Source organism: Manacus vitellinus, unplaced genomic scaffold (assembly GCF_001715985.3).
Source record: "Manacus vitellinus isolate BGI_N305 unplaced genomic scaffold, ASM171598v3 scaffold_4_pilon, whole genome shotgun sequence".
Lineage (NCBI taxonomy): Eukaryota > Metazoa > Chordata > Aves > Passeriformes > Pipridae > Manacus > Manacus vitellinus.
The window spans coordinates 26935175-26953684 of record NW_021940604.1 but is presented as its reverse complement, the minus strand read 5'-3'; the positions used below and the strand labels follow the sequence as shown (position 1 = coordinate 26953684).

The 18510-nt window shown below is 37.9% G+C and overlaps 1 protein-coding gene across 1 annotated transcript; it reads right to left on the bottom strand.

The window, feature by feature from the left end:
- Nucleotides 1-673: 673 nt before the first annotated feature.
- Nucleotides 674-16140, bottom strand: MCHR2 (melanin concentrating hormone receptor 2). Its single transcript, XM_029962756.1, is given in 8 exon segments — nucleotides 674-1057; nucleotides 2105-2185; nucleotides 2187-2225; nucleotides 6671-6730; nucleotides 10134-10240; nucleotides 10243-10340; nucleotides 15047-15195; nucleotides 15979-16140. Coding segments are annotated over 8 exon segments (1080 nt in total).
- Between the last annotated feature and the right edge of the window lie 2370 nt (nucleotides 16141-18510).

Below are 18510 nucleotides of genomic sequence, written 5' to 3'. Positions count from 1 at the left end.
GGCCCTTGTAGTGAGACCAGCACTGAACTCTTTCAGGACTGAACACCCTTCTCTGGGTTGTCTCAGAAACAGGGATTTTGAGAAAAGAGAAGCAAAGACATATCCCTGACACATACAGTTATTTTCAAAACTCATGTTTAATAATTTCCAATGACACACACTGTGAATTCACTTCTTTGTTTGCAAGATTATGTGCAAAGGTTAATTCAAAAGTAGCTTTCCTCCAAAAGAGCCTTTCGTGTCTCTCCCCTGATTCTGATTGCTGCATAAGTGAGTGCCAGATGAGACAGCTGTAGATAGGATAAAAATCAATAGTTACCCCCTTCTGAGTCATCAGTAACCGATTCTCTTCTTTGTGAATAACTGACAGTTTCTATGACTTCACACACTGTTAGATCTGAAATGCCTCCTGCTGTCATTCTATCTTATTACCAGAGGACTACAGTTTTTAAAAGCTACTTTTGTCTCCATCCATTCAAAGACAATCTATGTACAAATCATAAAAAAGACAATGTCACAATAACAAAGAATATTTTTGCAGAGAATCCCTCTTCTAGGAGCTCTTACCTTGAAAACAGTAGTGCAGACCCCCTTCCATCAGCTTAACACTGAGTTGTTTCCAGCAATTAAGTCACTTCTGAGTTTCAGTTTCATGAAGAAAGTGAAATCAGGCCTATCTATTGCAACAAATAAAGTCTACATATAGACATGGCACTTTTTCTTGGGAGAAGAACCTTCTTTTGAAAACTTGACTCGAGGGTGTTTTCAATGATGTTGTCATCCCTTCTGCCATCCTGAATTCCATATTTGTGCATCGCTGGAGATGCTTCTGGAAGTTCCTACTAAGCAGGATGTATAAAAAGGGATTAATGCTGCTGCTGGCATAGCTGAGGCACATGGAGATGTAGTAGCTCATATAGAAGGTCAGGGTCGGCTGAGAAACCGGAAGATTCATGAGCTGGATTACATGGAAGGGGGTAGTGCTTACTACAAACATGCTGATCAGAGCAAGCACCATCTTAGTGAGCTTCATAACTCTCTACCTGGGGATATGGTGGTGTAACTGTAAAACAAAGAAGAATTCTTAGTCAAGGTGAGAAACTGATGGCATGGATTGAGTGTGGTAATGAACAGCAGTTGAGACCAAGAACTGCAAGTAAAGGCGACCTCTCAAGGGCTTAATTTTTTTTGCTGTTTACACATAATTGTTTCTTCTGCTATGATCCTATGCCACACACAGGAGACCCTGAGAATTGTTCATGTGTATTTGATGAAATACTGACAAATATTTTAATTAAAAATTCTTAATCTCTTTCATGTGAGCTACATTGCTTTGATTCCCTTTTCATCTGAGTGCATTTTTTTGCTGTCAACTAGAAGAGAAATATCCGATTAAAACATGACTATTAGGAGCTTACAGAAGACTTCAAGCAAAGAAGAAAACTATTCTCCTGCCTAAAGAATCAAAACACACACTCAAATGGAAATCAACTTCCTTTCTGTAAAAAATTGGTATGAGCCAAAATCCAAAGTACGTTGTCCTAGATCTAAAACATCATGGCCAGGAGCTGCTCTGACTGAAACTGGGAATTATGTTTCATCTGTTTCAAGCGTCAATTTTCTTTTATTGCCTAGACTTTCTCAGACTGTGAACAGCAGCTAGAGATTAGTGTGGGGCTTGGAGTCCCCTTCCCACAGAAGGGGTAATAGAACTTGGATGACCTGCAGCTCCTTGGGGCACTGCAGCTGATACCAGAAGCAGCAGTCACATTCTCCCAGAGTTTCCTAATCCCTGAACTGAGAGCTTGGAGCCATGATATAGGCAGGTTTCCTCCTGCAGCTAGAAGTGCAGGGTTGAGTTGTGCCTTTTTGTTGACCTGAATTGAGGACTCCAGGTGTAACTTTCTCCACAGTGTTTCCTTCTAAATGATTTATCCTGGCTCCTTCCTTGAATCCTAGTCTGTTTCCTGGGAGCCTAATGCAGTGTCTGGAGGACTAAAAGTTACATGATGCAGTGCCTAAATATTGTTTTAGGACTGTTCCTTCTGCTCTGTTACATATAAAGCCTTTACAGTCTGAGCAGTATGAGAGAGGCATGAATAATACTTTACCTTCCTGCTTTCTTGTTTTGCTGATACATCTTCCACGTGTAATATAAAACTAAAATATAGCAAATAAATATATTAATGTAAAGGAAAAAAGAAAGTTATGGTAAGATAAAGTGTCTACCTGTAAAACGAAACACAAAAAGAATAAACGAGGCTGTTAGACAAAGACCACCTCATAAATGTAAAAATTTATAAACAACATTTTCCATAAAGTTGTGATTCTTCATTAGAAATACGTGGTAACAGCAAGTACCTAGAATTGCAAGTACTTCTAAGGATTAAAGTCTTCACTTCTAGGAATATGGCTGACTACAAGATTATACCTCTCAGTTTTCCAAATTCTGTATGTGTGTGCTTTTTCCAGCGCTTGTATAATTAGTGAAAATTCTTGCAAGCATTTATGCAGGGCACGGTCTGGTTAGCCCCTTAATATTTTTCTAGTCTGACAGTAGATCAGTGATGACCACCTTCTGAGCAGAGCTTTTTCAAACATTTTTGAATCTGGCATTCTGGGACCAGTCATAGCCCTGGCCAAAAGGTACTGGGGTGCAGACAGTATGTGACAGAGGCTGAGGATTTCAATTGTCCTGGATCTTGGTATCGCTTTGTGGTTGTCAAAGTCACTCTGCTCTGTAAAAGTGGTTTGAAGGGAGCTGCAGCACTGCCTTATGATGGCTTTGAGTTGATATAATCACACGAGGCAACCAGGAACAATAACCAGTCGACCTCACTTTGGTGCTGCACAGGCCAGCTGCCACGACTTACAATGCAAATATCTGACACAAATCAGAAGATCCTTGTCTGTAGGTGCTGGCAACATGTTGCCTGCAAGACCTTGGGTCGTTGCTCAAGGTCCTGTACTTTGCTTTTCATGGATAGATTCACCAGCCTGCCAGAACATGGTGCTTGCAGCACCTTAGTTGCTTGTTATCATTACTCTTAAAACAATGAAGATTAGGAGCCATTGCCTAAGATGAAGAAAGATTGGTATTTCAGTCTTACCTGAGTGCGAGTATGAAATAGATTTTTTCCCCCCATTATTCAAGCTTTGTAACAATCAAGTTCTTTCACTAAATGAGGTTAAAGTAATGGTCATCATTTCTAGAATCAGCAAAAGGCTGCTCTGGCATATGGTATCTTAAAAAGCTATGTCTGATTTCATGCAGTTATTCTCAGTCCTCATGATGGTGACAAGAAATAACAGAAATCCTCTACATTTGTCATGGCAGAACTACTTTGTATCATTCTTGGTACAGCTAGCTCTCTTGTTTCACTGGCTGTTTCACGGAAATAGCTTCTGACACTGATACTGCTTACATGATCTGCGTAATTGAGAGTAATTTACAGGCTTCTCAGGTTCTTAAAACTTGTGATTGTTCCTCTTCTACACAATATTTGACCTCTTAGTCTCCATGTAAGCACAGTGTAAGCAAGCCTTCAGCTTGCTTTCATTTTTTAAGTGGTGCAAGCAATAACATCTCTATGCAAAGTAACAGAACAATACAATAACTATTTTTCAAATTGTCAACAGAGCTGTTTCCAAAGAATGAATGCTGTAGAAAGTTACAAGGAGGTTACAAAAAAAAATAATCAGGAAATAAACTGTGAGTCAAAGGAAGTATTTGTGAGAAAATGAAGGTGTGTAAGATGGAAATAGGATGCATGGGGGAGGCACAAAAAAGTGATATTAGTCTCTGACATGGGGTAAGAAGTGTCCCGAGTCAGTCCCCACTCTTCCCACTGGCTTCAAGGAAGGAGTCAGGATATTCCATCCTGTGCTGTGCACTCTGTACACCCTGTGAATCACCTCTCAGTCATGCCTACTGCCTGTCATTAATGAGAGACTGAACTTTATCTGGTGCCTACAACTGGGTGATAAAAAAACTCGTTACTGCTTTCATATGCTTCCCTTAGCAGGAAGATTTTAATGAGATCTCCATTTTGTTTCAACTTGTTCAGGTTCAGAATATATACACACACACACACACGCACACACGTATATATATATATATATATATAAATAAATATACCTGTGCATACTATGCGCACAAATGTTTTCAAGACAGGTTCACATGCAAATAGATTTACTAGCAGAGTCTGTAGCTGATGTCATACATTTACTTTAGGGGAAAAATATAAACTAAAGGAAAGAGAGTGGAAGAGAAACAATAGGGGTTGTTCCAGGCAAGGATTCTCCTCTGTGTCTCTGCTAGAGTGCAGTACATGGTTTTCCCTGGAATGCTTTTTCCACAGTATCAATGCAGTTTTTGTCAGGACTCGCTTCTTACCAGTTGCTCCTGTCAACGAAGCTGTTGGTGTTGCTGAGAGTGTGTTTTGCTGAGGCTGTGCGCTGACCTGCTAAGTTTTGGGCATGCATGTTTTTGGGTCCACTAATGTCAACCAGAAGCTTCGATCACAGAGTAGGAAGAGGGAGGGGAAGCAGGGGTGATTCTCACGCTGGTGGCAGTCACTTCCCATGAGAACCCCCTGTAACAGTGCTGTGGGGTTTGCAGGTGCAGGGCTGGGAGGATAACATGCAAGATCTGCAGCGTGGGAACAAGGGGAAAGTGCTGCCCTAGAGGCTCTGGGAAAGGCTGCCACGGTGGCTTGGATGACCAGAGCTGCTAGCAGAAAGCTGGCTACTCAGCTACAGAGAGAGGGCTGTGAGGCTCTTAAGGCACCATGTGACGTGTGGCTTAACAGATGATATTGCCTTTGCTCAAAGGACCAGAGCCCAGTGCAGCCCAAAACTTAGCAACAGTGAACGCAACTCTTTTCAGAGGCAGCTGCAGTCTAGAAGTTATCAGACTAATGCAGTTTGTGATAAAATAAAGTGTGCAAATGAGCACAGAAGATCATTAAGGGAAGGAACAGAACACGCAAAGGAACCCTCTAGCCTGGGATGGGTGCTGAATCCACATCTTCCTGCTCCAGAAATGCCCATCACTACCTATCTGTTGGGTGGTCCTGGTTTTTACTGTGCGGACATAGTTTTCCTGGATACAGTGCTGAATTTTCAAAGGATTGTCACAAAAGTAAAGGGCAGGTTACAACGATGTCTTCAAATCTGGTCTGCATAAATGTGTATTTCCCTAAGTATTGTAAGATGACTTTTCACACTTTCTGGATCAATTATTTTCATATACTAATATGTGTCTATAAAGGATAATATACCTGGGTTCCTAATTCTCACTTTTAATATTCATCTGACCAAAGGAAAACATGATTTAATGAACTGAAAGATGAAAAGGAAATCATTAGGCCAAATGGAATGAAAACAACACCATAAATTCAATTCAATGTGAAAGTACATTATTCTTTTTCTTGATAGAACTAAAACTTATTCCAGTTTTTCCAACTTACCCTTCCTCAGACAATAAGAAATCAATCTCATCCTAAATGCTTATCAAGCAGCTTTTGCCTCCATTCTTTTGTAGCAGCGGGATTCTATTTGTTGTTTCATTTTGGATGTAATTTTAATCTTGCCTGTTTTCTGATGATAAATTTTTGAAATGAAGGATGAGTACTCCATTTGGGAAAATGTGTTTTGAAAGTAAGGGCTAATTTCCCCTTCAAGCAGAGAGTGGAACTTAAAGGTAGATGTGTCCTCATCTAAAGAAATAGTTATCAGTAATGAAAGTCTTTTGTTGGGAAAACACTGAAGAATGTGTTTGTCTGAGACAAACAGTAAGGGGATTGTCTGAGAAGTGTCTCTGACATAGAAAATGGGAGAAGGAGGCAGCGATGGAGCCTGCCGAGATCTCAAAAAGTACAAGGCACCAGGTATGTGGTGCTTGTTAGCCATGCCTATTACTGCATTCTTTTTGGCCTTTCTGCCAAACCTCCTGTTACAATGCTGCCTGGAGGAACATCTATGAGACCAGCCACCACCAAAGTACATGATTGTGAAAGCCAAGGCAAGACTTGGAAAGAGGAAATATTTCATAAGAGCACATGATCCTAGTTAATGTTTTAGCTAATTACAAATCATCTTGTCTGATTTGTAGCAAAGCCACAAACGTGCTCATATTTCTGTTATGCATATAGGAAATGGAGAGGGAAAATGTGTCTTAGAGATTAGATTTTTTCCTCACTTTTTTCTTCCTGCCTCTGGATGCATCTTAACCTATCCTAGAGCCTAACATTATTATTATGTCACAATATCTTATACTGACACTATTATTATTATCATCACAGATTTGCAGAAATATTCTTATTATTTTAAACGTTAATATGTTGTCTGAATTGGCTTAAAATGTACTGCTGCTAGGCTTGCCCAAGAGACAGCAGGATGTATTGTACTCAAGGGCAAATGGGCTGCTCAGGAGTTTGAACTTTTAAAAGGCTTTTACCTTTCCCTCTGGCTGGGGTATGTGTAACTGCAAGTGAAGTGAAGCAAGGAGCGACTGAAAATGGCATGTGAAGAATGAGTAAATGGATTAGTCCATGCCAAATCAAGTGGTTCTGGTTCTAAATGACTGAAAGCCCATGACTTTTATAGGGTTACAGCTCCACCCTACCGGTGATACTGCCTTGGTAAATATTTCTTAGAGCAATATTGCAGCAATGGGCAAACCAGTAATACATTTTCTCATGCTTGTCAGTCTCGGCTGCTCCAAATGCTTAGAACACCTGTCTGTTTCTTTTCAGCTGTCACAGAGCTACTTACTCCAGATTTATCTTCCCAGCCTCACTTCTCCATTGATGTGTCTGCAGCTGTAAGGGTATGGGCTAAATAAATGTTTATGCAACTCTCAAAATTTATTGGTACCCATGTAACTCTTAGATTTCAGGAACTTGTTCAGGAAACTTTTCCACTGCACAGAGATGCTTTGCAAACAGGATATTCTCAAAAAGCAATTGTTTATTATCTATTTCAGTAGACAGCAGACACTTAGAGCTACCAAGCTCCTAGGATAAGTGTTAGTGCTCTTACCACCTGAGTATGGCACCCTTGGCTCTTTGCTGGGCAGATGTCAATGGGAACGAAGGGGCAATTTAAGACTCCCTCATTTTGCTAATTTTATACTTCTTTGTGCCAGTGTTTCTCTTCTTGAACCTGTGAGGGGCTGTCTCCACCTCAACAATCTTATCTTGGGTTTCAGTCTATCTCACCTTAGCACACATGGGTCTGCTCTAGGTTCTTCTGCACAGGTTAGGGTTTAGCAACTTTCTCAGGATTCTGAGGTTATATAGCTGTGCCATACCAAAAGTACACTTTAAATTATAGGCAACTGAACACCTATGAAGGGATTACACCTTTTCCTATAACCAAAGTTTGTACTAAAATTAGTCAGAAGCAGCTGAACTCTGTAAGAAGGGACCCAAATGGTGGTATTTTCCTGTGACATGCTCCAGTGGATTCATGCCACAGGGAATGAGATGTGCCTTGCAGCCTCCTGTCATAGAAAGAAAGTCCAGCATAAGCTTTACCAGTTGCATCTTGTGTGCCATAAAGGAACGAGGAATGCTATGGCTTCTTACATCAGTAATTTTGAACATGTAAGTCTTGGCTCTTTTTAAAAAATTTCATTGGCCAAAGAATTCCTTTGTCATTTTAAAGTCACTAACATTGCTGATTGCAGTGTTCATCTTCAGTTAAATTCAAGTGGCATATTGGAATGTGCAAAGTGAAGACTTTAGAGTAGGACATCATACTGGATCTTTTCACCTGTCTTATCATTCCTCCTGTTTCACCAGAGACAGTAACATAAGAGTATGTCAATTTTTGAGCTTGAGGAGATGATGTCTGCAGCACACACAGTTCTGATTTCACCCAGGCCAGATTTGCATAGTGGTATTTTTGTTGAACAATCAGATTTACTCTTCATGTACATGGGGGTAATCTATATTAGGATTGTTGTCTATGCATGACTACGTGAATCTTTGTCCAGAGAACAGATGCTGTGAGTTGCTTCTTACAAAATTTTCTTTTAACCCATAAGCAAAAGTTGTGCTACCAAAGTTTCATTCAGGTTTAATTTATGTTATGTCTGTCTGTGGCATAAATATAAATCTGTATTAAAAAAATGTGTTTGATGTCAATTTAGGAAACTTTCTCATAAATTTTAGTATGCATACTTGACTTGCATAATTTTTACAGCTTTCCTTAATGCTTTTTATTTCATATTAAAGCGAGTAATGGAAAGCAAACTTTTATACATTGTTTCCCTCCAAAATTGACCCCTAAAGCTCCATGGAGAGAACAGCTGGTTTTGCCACTTCTTAAGACCTTATAAAGACATTTTATTTGCAAAAAGAAATGTTGAAATACTAAAGTCTCTGTTGGACCATTGTGAACTCCTATTATGAAGAAGAGGCTTTATGAGAATAAAACCATTATCCAGCAATGTGACTGATATTAATTTGCATATGGTACTCATTTTATTTAGCTCAGGCTTCTTCTGGAACCTACCTTCTCAGGTCTGACCTGCTCCTGTCTTCCATTCTAAGTTTTTTTATTTTTGAGAAATATGAAAGAGCACATGAAAATGTTCAATGCTGCATTAGTCATAGTTATGTTACTCATCATTTACTAATATAAATTACGTAAATTATGTGTCTTTTATTGTGAATGTAGGATGATTTTGCAGTCAGTCTGATAAATTGCTGATTTTTTGGCAAAAATGCTAGTTTAATATTTTCACTTAATAAAGGCTCCTAGGTGGATTCAGAAGTGCTTTACTGAAACTGTCAAGGACTAAACAGTTTGGGAGGTTGTTATCTGAAAAACCTTTGTTTCTCTTGACTATAATGTCATAATTGTTATTAGGAGTGATAAAACTAAGGAGAGAGAAGTAATTTGAAGAGCTTTCCCTAGGCAAGTGTATATAAGATGGAAAAATCTGCCTCAAAACAAAAAAGAAAGCACAAGCTTTCTTTCTGGAAAAACCACAGATTTGTTTTAAGACATGGCTTTACTTGGGACATAAATTATTTTTCATACCAGATTTTGATATTCTGTCTTTTCTCATTAGGACCTCACGTCTTATTCCTGCCTTAATACTTACTATCTTTTGCATAATTTTTTTCTCTAAACAACAAGATTAAAGATACTGCTATATGTAAATTCTTTAGAAATATATGTCATTTGTCACATTACTGATACAAGAATACAAGAAAATATAAGAACAAAGCTTTTAAAACTGAACTGCAAAGGAACTGATAATTTCTTGAGTCTTTTCTAACTGTATGTCAGCCAAATTAGATTTCTCATATGCATCAGTGTAGCCACTTTATGATAACCATACTTTTTCCATTTCAAAATTATGGATTTTTCTACTTCTTTCTGTTTTCTGGTGATTTTTCTCTCCCTCTCTTTACCAACTACGTTTCACTACCATGGAAGCATGCTGTCTTTTATGCTACAAATTCAATAGTAACTGTCCTTCCAATTGACACTGTTTGTTTATCCCCATGTCTTCTTATCGATTGATCAGTGCATCATGCTATACAAGAAAGTTTGTCTTTCTGTTTTCCTTTATGCTCACTCTGACATATGGAAAGAGATAACTTTGGTCCAAAGTAGACTTTTCTTTCCTGAATTTTGTTAGTTTTTTCCTTAAGATCAATAATGCGGAAGCTGTTTTTGAACTTTCTAGTTAATAATAACAACAACAACAAAATTCTTGTTGTACTCCTCTGGCATTTTAATAAAGGTTTTAAAAAATAACAAATATAAAAGATTTCTTCAGTCTACCTAAAAGCCAATTTTTTTATCTTAAACAGGAATGGTGAAACCAAGTTTTTTTAGTGACATTAAACCCTTACTAGAAGCTGCACCTCTGAAGATGAGCCCCAGAAGAGTAACACTGGATTAGAATCACTTAAGGCCTTGTACAAAGAATGATGTTGTGTTGAGACTTACAATTTGTCTGCCACCCCCACAAACATCAGAAATAATTCGTACAGTTTTCAAAAAATCATTAACCATGCCTGATGGCATTCTCATTCTTGAATTACAACAGCTTTGCATTAACACAATCAGGTATTATTGTCCTGAGGTATAGAATGAAAATGGGAAACTAGGTACCTGTCCAAGCTCATTGCAGTCATAATGGCACTGCATGTAAACTGGTCTCATGTGTCCAGGGAGGTAGTGATGGTGCAAAGAGGGCTACCAAAAACCCACATACCCACCGGGGTATGAGAAGGGGCATGCCAATGATAGGAACCAAATCTGCTATAGCCAGATTGCAGATGTAGATATTTGGGATAGTTTTTTTCTGGGTTCTGTAATAAATTGGAAGACATGAAGATGATTACTTGACATAGTAACTGTATTGTTTTTCAACCATACTATCAATAGAACAGACCTCAAAACTGAACTTCAGACAAATAAAAACACCATCAGAACCACTGTTTTAGGGCCAGGGAAGTTTATCAACCCAAAGATATACCAAACTAAACATTTTAAGCTCAACAAAAATATATTGTTCATAATCTTGCTTTCCAGTGAAGCTGAATAGGCTACTTAATTTATTGACATCAGCAAAATTATCCATGTTCGTCTTTGAAAACTATAAAGTGTTCAAAATAAACACAGGTGTGGTGGGCATCTGAACTCTAGGAATATCAGCCTAGCATAAATAGAAGGTATCTGAGCCTTCCTGTAATGCAGCTGGCCAGGGCTAAATCCTGCTTAAAAATGCAGACATTCTTGACTGCTTAATGTAAAAAAAGAATCTATACTTTCATATAGATTTTTGTATAGTTGGCTGTGGTGTCTCAGAGCCACAATATTTAAATGGTAACTTATGAAGTAAACTTTATAATTCACAAAAAAAATTTGCCACCTTTTATAATTTAAAACTGTTTTGCTTTTATTAAGACAGTGATGCTTGTCTTCTGCTAAAATGATCACTTTAGAAAAACAAAAAAATCAAATAAGAATAACCCCCAGGCAACCCACACCTTCATCCCCTCTCTCCCCTCCTGAAAATAATAGTTAGAGCCTCTATTTCAAACTTCTTTCTCTTTATCCTTTCAGGTTTTTTCTACCCTCTCACCACAGACTTCAAAGTTCTCAGTAGTTTCTCATTCTTCCACCCATGCCAGGTTAATTTTCATCTCTGAAACACCCTATGAAAAATGCACAAAAGTACAACTGCTGTTCTGTAAAATCTGAGAATATGTCAAATCTGTTCTACCTCCTCTTCAACTCTACTTCTACAGATTAAACGCATTAAAAATGGATCTGAATGTTCCCAATCCATAATAAAAAGAAGTATTGAGCACACATGACAGTATAATAATCCATATAATGACTGTCTCTTCAGTAACAAATTCAAGAAACTTGACAGGTGCATGATGTGTTGCCATTAGTCAGTATTTATCCCCTTTGACTGCATTGTGTGCCATCATCAGAATTTATAGAGATCCTCCTGGACAGAAAGCTCTTCATTAACTTGAGGCTTAAGTATTAATTTGGAATTGATCTTTCAGGTCAAAGACAAGATAATTTGTATGGGTCACACATTTAAAATCATAAGTATATACCCTTTCTTCCCATGGGAAAGGTGAAAATGGAATCCCTGCAGCAGCAAAAGTCATCCTCCCATCTAGGCCCATCTTCCTCTACAAAATCTGTTATCAGCAAACCAGCCCAACTAGGAGAAAGTGATTTAAAATTTCCATTTCTGATGTTAATCGCGGTCCCCTTTCCTTCTGCATGTAAACAAATTTAGGTGAATTTGGATAGTTCTCCCTTCTTCTGGTTCTGTTAGGTTATTTTCTGTTTGTTCTTTTTTTGTTTGTTTTGTGTGTGTGTGTGGTTGTTGTTGTTTTGTTTTGTTTTGTTTTTTCCTGTTCTCTTCTTATTGCAGTCTTAATATCTTATTTTTCCTGGAAACAGCTGGTGAGAATTGTATTTCAGACCTTTCTATGAGCCTGGAAAATAGCATTAGCATTTTCCTCTTTTCCCTGGAAAGGCAAAGCCTTACATATATTACAGCCATGTGTGCCTCTCACACAGCTTTAGCTTAATAACAGCCTGTAGCAATCTTAGGAGCTTTTCTTCTGTTGTTTTCTGGAAAGAGTGCTTCCTATTTAAAAAAGAATATTGGTATGAAAAAGATTCTATAGGTGTGAAAACATTTCTATTGCTCTAGCCTCTCCTCTATTCTTTATGTGGTTCTTTCTGTTTGATAATCTTACACTGCTTCACATCAGACACATCTCCCTAGTGAATGTCACTAGGAATACTATTGACCCACTCCTATACTTTGCCTCAGGTCTCTGAGGGAAAATATGGTATCTGCCTAGCCCCACAACCAGTCCCTGAAAATTCCATATTAACTGATTTTCTCCTGAAAATTTTTTCATGAAACTTGGGTTTTTTATCAATATTTCCTAGTACCCTCCACACTTGAGCTATTTTTTCTTATGTTGTAGTTCTACTCATGAAATTGTTCTTTAGCTGACTTAATAGTTCCAACATGATAACATGAAAAATCTTCTAACACAAAATCTAGCTCTATGTAGAGGTTTCAAAAATTTTATGCCAGCGACTCTGCATTCGGTTTCAAATATGCCTTCTCCAGCTGAAGAATGCAATAAGTGCCTTGACTCTTATTTGCAATCTCTGCATTTTAGGAAATGTTATTTTACCACTCGCTATTATGTTATCTTATCCAAAATCAAGTTAATCTGAAAAGGAGTACTTTCAGATAATTGAAATTTTTTTTGATTCCCTTTACTCTTCTGTTCCATACTTTTTCTTAAAGATATGAAGTCAGACTAATGGGTGGTCTGGATTATATTTTCCTCCTCCGTACAAAGCCACAGTTGTTCTCCCAGCAGCCACTCCACCAAAGTCAGTGGGTTTACATAAAAATCTTGCTAACAGAATTGCAGGTCTAAGGACCAGCTTTTCTAGATTGTTTCGATGAAGATTATTTCATCTTTTGGGCTAACACAGAACCCTTGCAACATTTTTTTCATCATTTTCTTTTTACTTAATAGTAGCATATCTCAATTCCCTGTATTATTCCCAAGGGATGAAAGTAATTTACACAAGGAGGGCCAGCCAAAAGCCACTGAGTTAGTAATTTTTAAATTAAATCTCACTGCATAGGCATATATTACATGCAAGATTCACTAGGACTTTCAGCTATTTCCTCCCAGTAAGTTGCAGATGATTTAACTTTAATTTACGCTTAAAAATGTCTGTCCCTAGCTGGCAGACTTGCAAATGAAATTGGGGAGCTGAAATTCCAAGGTCTTTTCTTTATCGTTTTCTACAGTCAATAAAGTTTTTGCTACCAGAAAGTAAATAACTTTCTACTTTATTAGAGAAATAATCTAGCTTCCTTTTCTCTTAAAAGAATTGTCTCTGTAATGTTAACAAAAGTAAAATGTTGGCATGAAAAAATATGTTCAATAAAGAGAGAAGAAAGACAACTTTGAAGCAGAGCCACTGAGTACAATCAGATCTGTTTAGTGGAAGATGAGAAGATTATTGACACTATTATGTTTCAAAATGTAGCTAAAATTTAAATGTACCTTCATCTGCAGCATCTGAGGTTTGTTTCTTTTGTGGTGTTGGTAAATACCACATTAACTTTTTAACACACTATTTCCAAATTCTTTTCCTGAATATAAATATTCATGCCCATACATTTGAATGCTTGTAATTTTCTCAAGCAAATATGGTTTAAATTATATTCCTTTTATTTCAAGTCATTGTCTGTGTCTTTTCTCTCTGCCTCTCATATTTTTATTTAAGTCAGACAAAGGCTTTTCACCAAGGGAAAATAATAATTTTTGTTCCTTGTTATTTTCCTTCTATTCTATTATTTTAGAGACACTACAACTAATTTTTTCCCCCTTTCTATTCATTCATACATTTCAAAAGTCATATTGCCATTATGTTCACTTCAGACATACTGTTTTCACATTTGTTCTCTTCTGCATTCAAATTATGAACTACAGTGTTCTTGAGTGCACCAGGCACTGAATTTCTGTTAGTTTCAAGGGAGGTATACTAAAACCCAGAGGCTGACAGACACTTAGCCCTCCATTGGCCTTTGCAAACCTTTCCTATGAAAGCACGGTATGTTGAGGTGGAGTCCATCTATTAGTCCTTGCAGAGTGTGATGATTGTTAGCCTTATGTGCAATATTTCTTCATGTTAAATTTGCACCACAGATAAAAGCCACTTTTGCAAGATACATGCTTTTGGATTTAGAGTTTGTGGTAGCATCAGCCTGTTGAGAGTAAATGTGGTTTGTGGCATTTTTTTCTCCTTCTGTTAAAATTAAGATATTAGAAGGTATTTTTTTTTCCATAAAGGATGGTTGGGTCAGATTTTATGACCCTCAAAAATAAACAAGTTCAGCAATTTCACTTTCTCAGCATACAACAAAAATATCTTGAGGTATTAATTCCTGCCATGTGAGAAACCTCAGCTAGCACTAAGGCCCATTTCCAGAAGTAAGGTGATGCTGGAAAACAGCAATGAGTTCTAGGAAGTTGCTGTAAATCGACAGAAGTCAGAAAAAGCTCTGTTACTAAAATAGTCTGGGGCAGAAGTACAGTTTTCAAAGGAGACTATATTTCAACTGATCTTAAAAGAATTCTGTAGAACATTATAATCCCTTGTTATTACCATAACTAAAGTTTAAAGTTTAGTCTAACTTTTACATGTGCTAGAGGGAAGATTTCTGCCAATTCTACTGGAAACCCAGGAAGAAGGCATGTATTTCAGTTTCCTTGAATATGTTTGAAGTCAGTCATGCACTTCAGTCCTTTCTTATAGCCAAAAAGGGTAAGCAGGCATAAATTACTGCTATCTATAGTCATGATTTAACTTTTTTTTTTTTAAATAAGAAGTAAATGTCAATGAATAAAAGGAACATGAAAAACTTGCTAGCCTTGTCTTTGATTGGCAATCCATTTCCTTATTTATACAATAAATGAAAATGTATTCCATTCCATACCTTATTATTGTGAACACAATGAGGATATTTCCAACTAAGCCTGTTGAAGAGATAATCCCAATCAGAGAAGGAAGGATGATTGTCTCTGCAGCACTGATCACCTTGTGCCATCCACTCCAAGATCTCTCAGTCAAGCCTCGTGTACCATTCTGACAGAAAGGCTGAAATTCACTCGTTTTTCAGTGATTTTAGCATTTAGTTCTGTAGTAGCAAGAGAAAATTAATTATTGATGGATAATAATTTGGATCTCAATAATTAAGTCTCACACCTCAGTGTATACTACTGTTTAATGATTATCTGAATTTTTTAAAAATTTTCACAGAAAGATTTTGTATATTCAAGATTGTACATGAAAGAATTGGATTATGTTATTTTCAAAATGAAATCTGTTATGTAATAACTCCATTACAATTTAAACAAACATGTAATCATCCAAGATACACCTTTTAGTAACAGAGTGTTTACTCTACTCTCGGAGAGTGCTCTGGCAACTTCTCTTGGCTAGGGTGATCCAAATCAATCTTCCAATCAAACCCTCTAATCAAATTAAGAGCATTCTTCCTTGTCCTATCTCTACATGTCCTTGTGAAAAGTCCCTCTCCAGCCTCCTTGTAAGCCTCCTTTAGGAGGCTGCTGTAATGTCTCCCCAGGGCATTCTCTTGTCCAGGATGAGCAACCCCAACTCTCTCAACCTGTTTCTGTAGGAGAGGTGCTTCAACCCTCTGATCAACTTAGTGACCCTCCTCCTGTTGGTCTTGTTACAACGGATCAACATCTTCCTAGTGTTTGGAGCCCCAGAGCTGGATGCAGTACTCCAGGTGGAGTCTCAGAAAAGCAGAGGAGAGGGGCAGAATCATCTCCCTTGACCTCTTGGCCATGCATCTTTTCATGCAGCCCCGGACACGGCTGGCCTTCTGAGCTGTGAGTGCACAGAGCGCTGGGTCATGTCGAGCTTTTTGTCCACGAACACCCCCGAGTCCTTCTCCCCAGGGCAGCTCTCAATCACTTTGCCCAGCCTGTGCTCGTGCTTGGGATTGTCTAGACCTAGGTGCAGGACCTTGCACTTGGCCTTGTTGAGCTTCCTGAGATTCATTGCTAAACCCTAATTTTACACAGGCCAAGAGCTATCTTTCCCTTTTTGTTGATGTGGTAATAAAGGTGGAAAAGTGTTAACTGGTTATTTGTCTAAGGTTCTTGAAACAATGTAAAGATTTCACTGTTAAAGCTCCTTAAAAAGTCTGCCTACAAGTTACTTAAAATAGGTGTGCTCTGAGCACTGTCTAACCCAGTCATTTTACACACAAACAAAACAGTTATCTTGTATCATAAATCAGTTTGAATGGGTATGCTAGAACTCTGGTGATGCTGGGATGCTTTGCTAGCAAGTGTCCTGACCATGTTTCTGTGTTTCCCTTGGAAAATTTACAGCTTGTTTGCTATAAGCAGCATGACGTGTAACTCCTTGGGTTATTGTTTAAGCAGCCAAAATGAATAGCAGCTGTGGAATGGGTCAATTTAATTTGCTGATACGAGTGTGAGAGAAATAGAAGTTTACCTGTGTATCAACTGCACCCTTCTTGAAAGTGATGAAATTTTGTTTCTTATTTCTAGGAAGAAAAAATATAATAAAAATAAAAAATAAAATAAATAAAATAAAATTAAATGTATGAGATTGTTCATAAGTGGATGTATTAACAATTGGGTGAGGGTAGCTCTGTTCAAAAGAAGAGAAGAGGAAAAGGAAAGGATTTAAGCAGAGGTTTACCTACTTGGCCAAAGAACTGAAGAAGAAATTTGAACTGCAGAATACCTGCCTCAGTTCTGTAAATGGTCACTAACACAGACTCTTTCACCATCAAGCAACAAGGCCATCTGCACCATGATGACAAGATGCTGGAAAGGTGAGTAAGGTAAATGTAACTGCTGAAGTCATCCACTTATATCCATTGGGCCTGAAGGCCTTGATGCAGCACATATATCTTTAACAGTTGACATGACTTTTTATAAGGGTGGATGTTGGATACTTGCCATTGTCCCACTGTCCCACTTGGACATAGTGCTAAATTTCAGAACAAACAGTAACTGGACACCAAGACTAGTTAATCTTTGGCTTGCTTAGGGTCTGTCCTAGTATTTTAACTCACTAGGATTTCATCACAGAACTGGGATAATTGCTGCTTATGCTTCTTGTATTGAGTTTGAATGGCAAGGCTTTGGTAGTGTGGGGGGGTGTTACAGGGGTGGTCTCTGTGGGAAGCTGACAGAAGCTTCTGCTATGTCTGACAGAGCTAATGCCAGCCACCTCCAAGATGGACCTGCCACTGGCCAAGGTTGACCCTGTCAGTAGCAGTGGTAGCACCTCTAGGATAACAGATTTAAGAAGGGGGAAAAGAGTTACTGTGCAACAGCAACTGCAGCCAAGAGGAGTGAAAATATGTGAGAGAAACAGATCTGCAGATGCCAAGGTCAGTGGAAAAAGAGGAAAAGGAGGTGCTACAGGCACCAGAACAAAGATTCCCCTGCAGCCCATGGTGCAGACTATGGAGAGGCAGGCTGTGCCCCTGTGCAACCTGATGGACAAATCTTCAAGACCAGGTCCATAGCTAAGTGATATCACATTTACTTGTCAAGTATAATCTTCCTTTATTTTCCTTTCTGTGTGATGCACTGCCTACCCCCAGGAGAGGCATGAAACTTGGTTGTATTAGAGGCAATGGCAGGTAATCTGGGTTTACGCTTTTTGCAAATACTCATCTAAGAAAACAACTGTAGCTTTCAAAAACAACTATTAAAATTTTCATGTTCTTAATAAGACCTCCTATCCAAAATAATAACCTTGAATTAACAAACCATGGTTGTATAGACAAACATCTATCCTTTTGATAGATCCTTTTCTTTGGGAAGGTGGAGGGTGAGGTGAGGGTGGGTTAGTGATGGAATATAATGACAGAAACCTGGAAAATACTGAAAATTTTGCTCAATATATGACATTTTCATTAAGTCATTGAATTTTAATGACATCATAACAGAAGATTTGCTTGGAGATTTCTATGTAAGACCAATGCAAATTCAATAACAGTAATGCTTTCATAGATTTTTTTCTGTAAAAACCTTAACTACTCCTTAACTGCTACTATAAAGCAGACATTTATTGAATCTGAGTTAAACTATTAATGGAAGACGTTTTTCTTCACATGGTATGACTTGACTGCACATGAGTCTGATATTAAAGTGCAAGAAAATTTTTAAACCTTATGTTAATGCTTGATGGTTCGGCTGCACAACAGCATTTAAAAAAAAAAATCCCATTTATATTCCATTTTTTTTCTCAGTTTCTGACACAAAGATATCTGTGTCTTCTTCAGTAAATGTGAGGCAATGAATGACCAGCAAAAATGATCATTCTGTCTCGTTCCAATGAGTAGAAAATATCAGAAAATTATAATTCTTTCAAAAAGTTGAA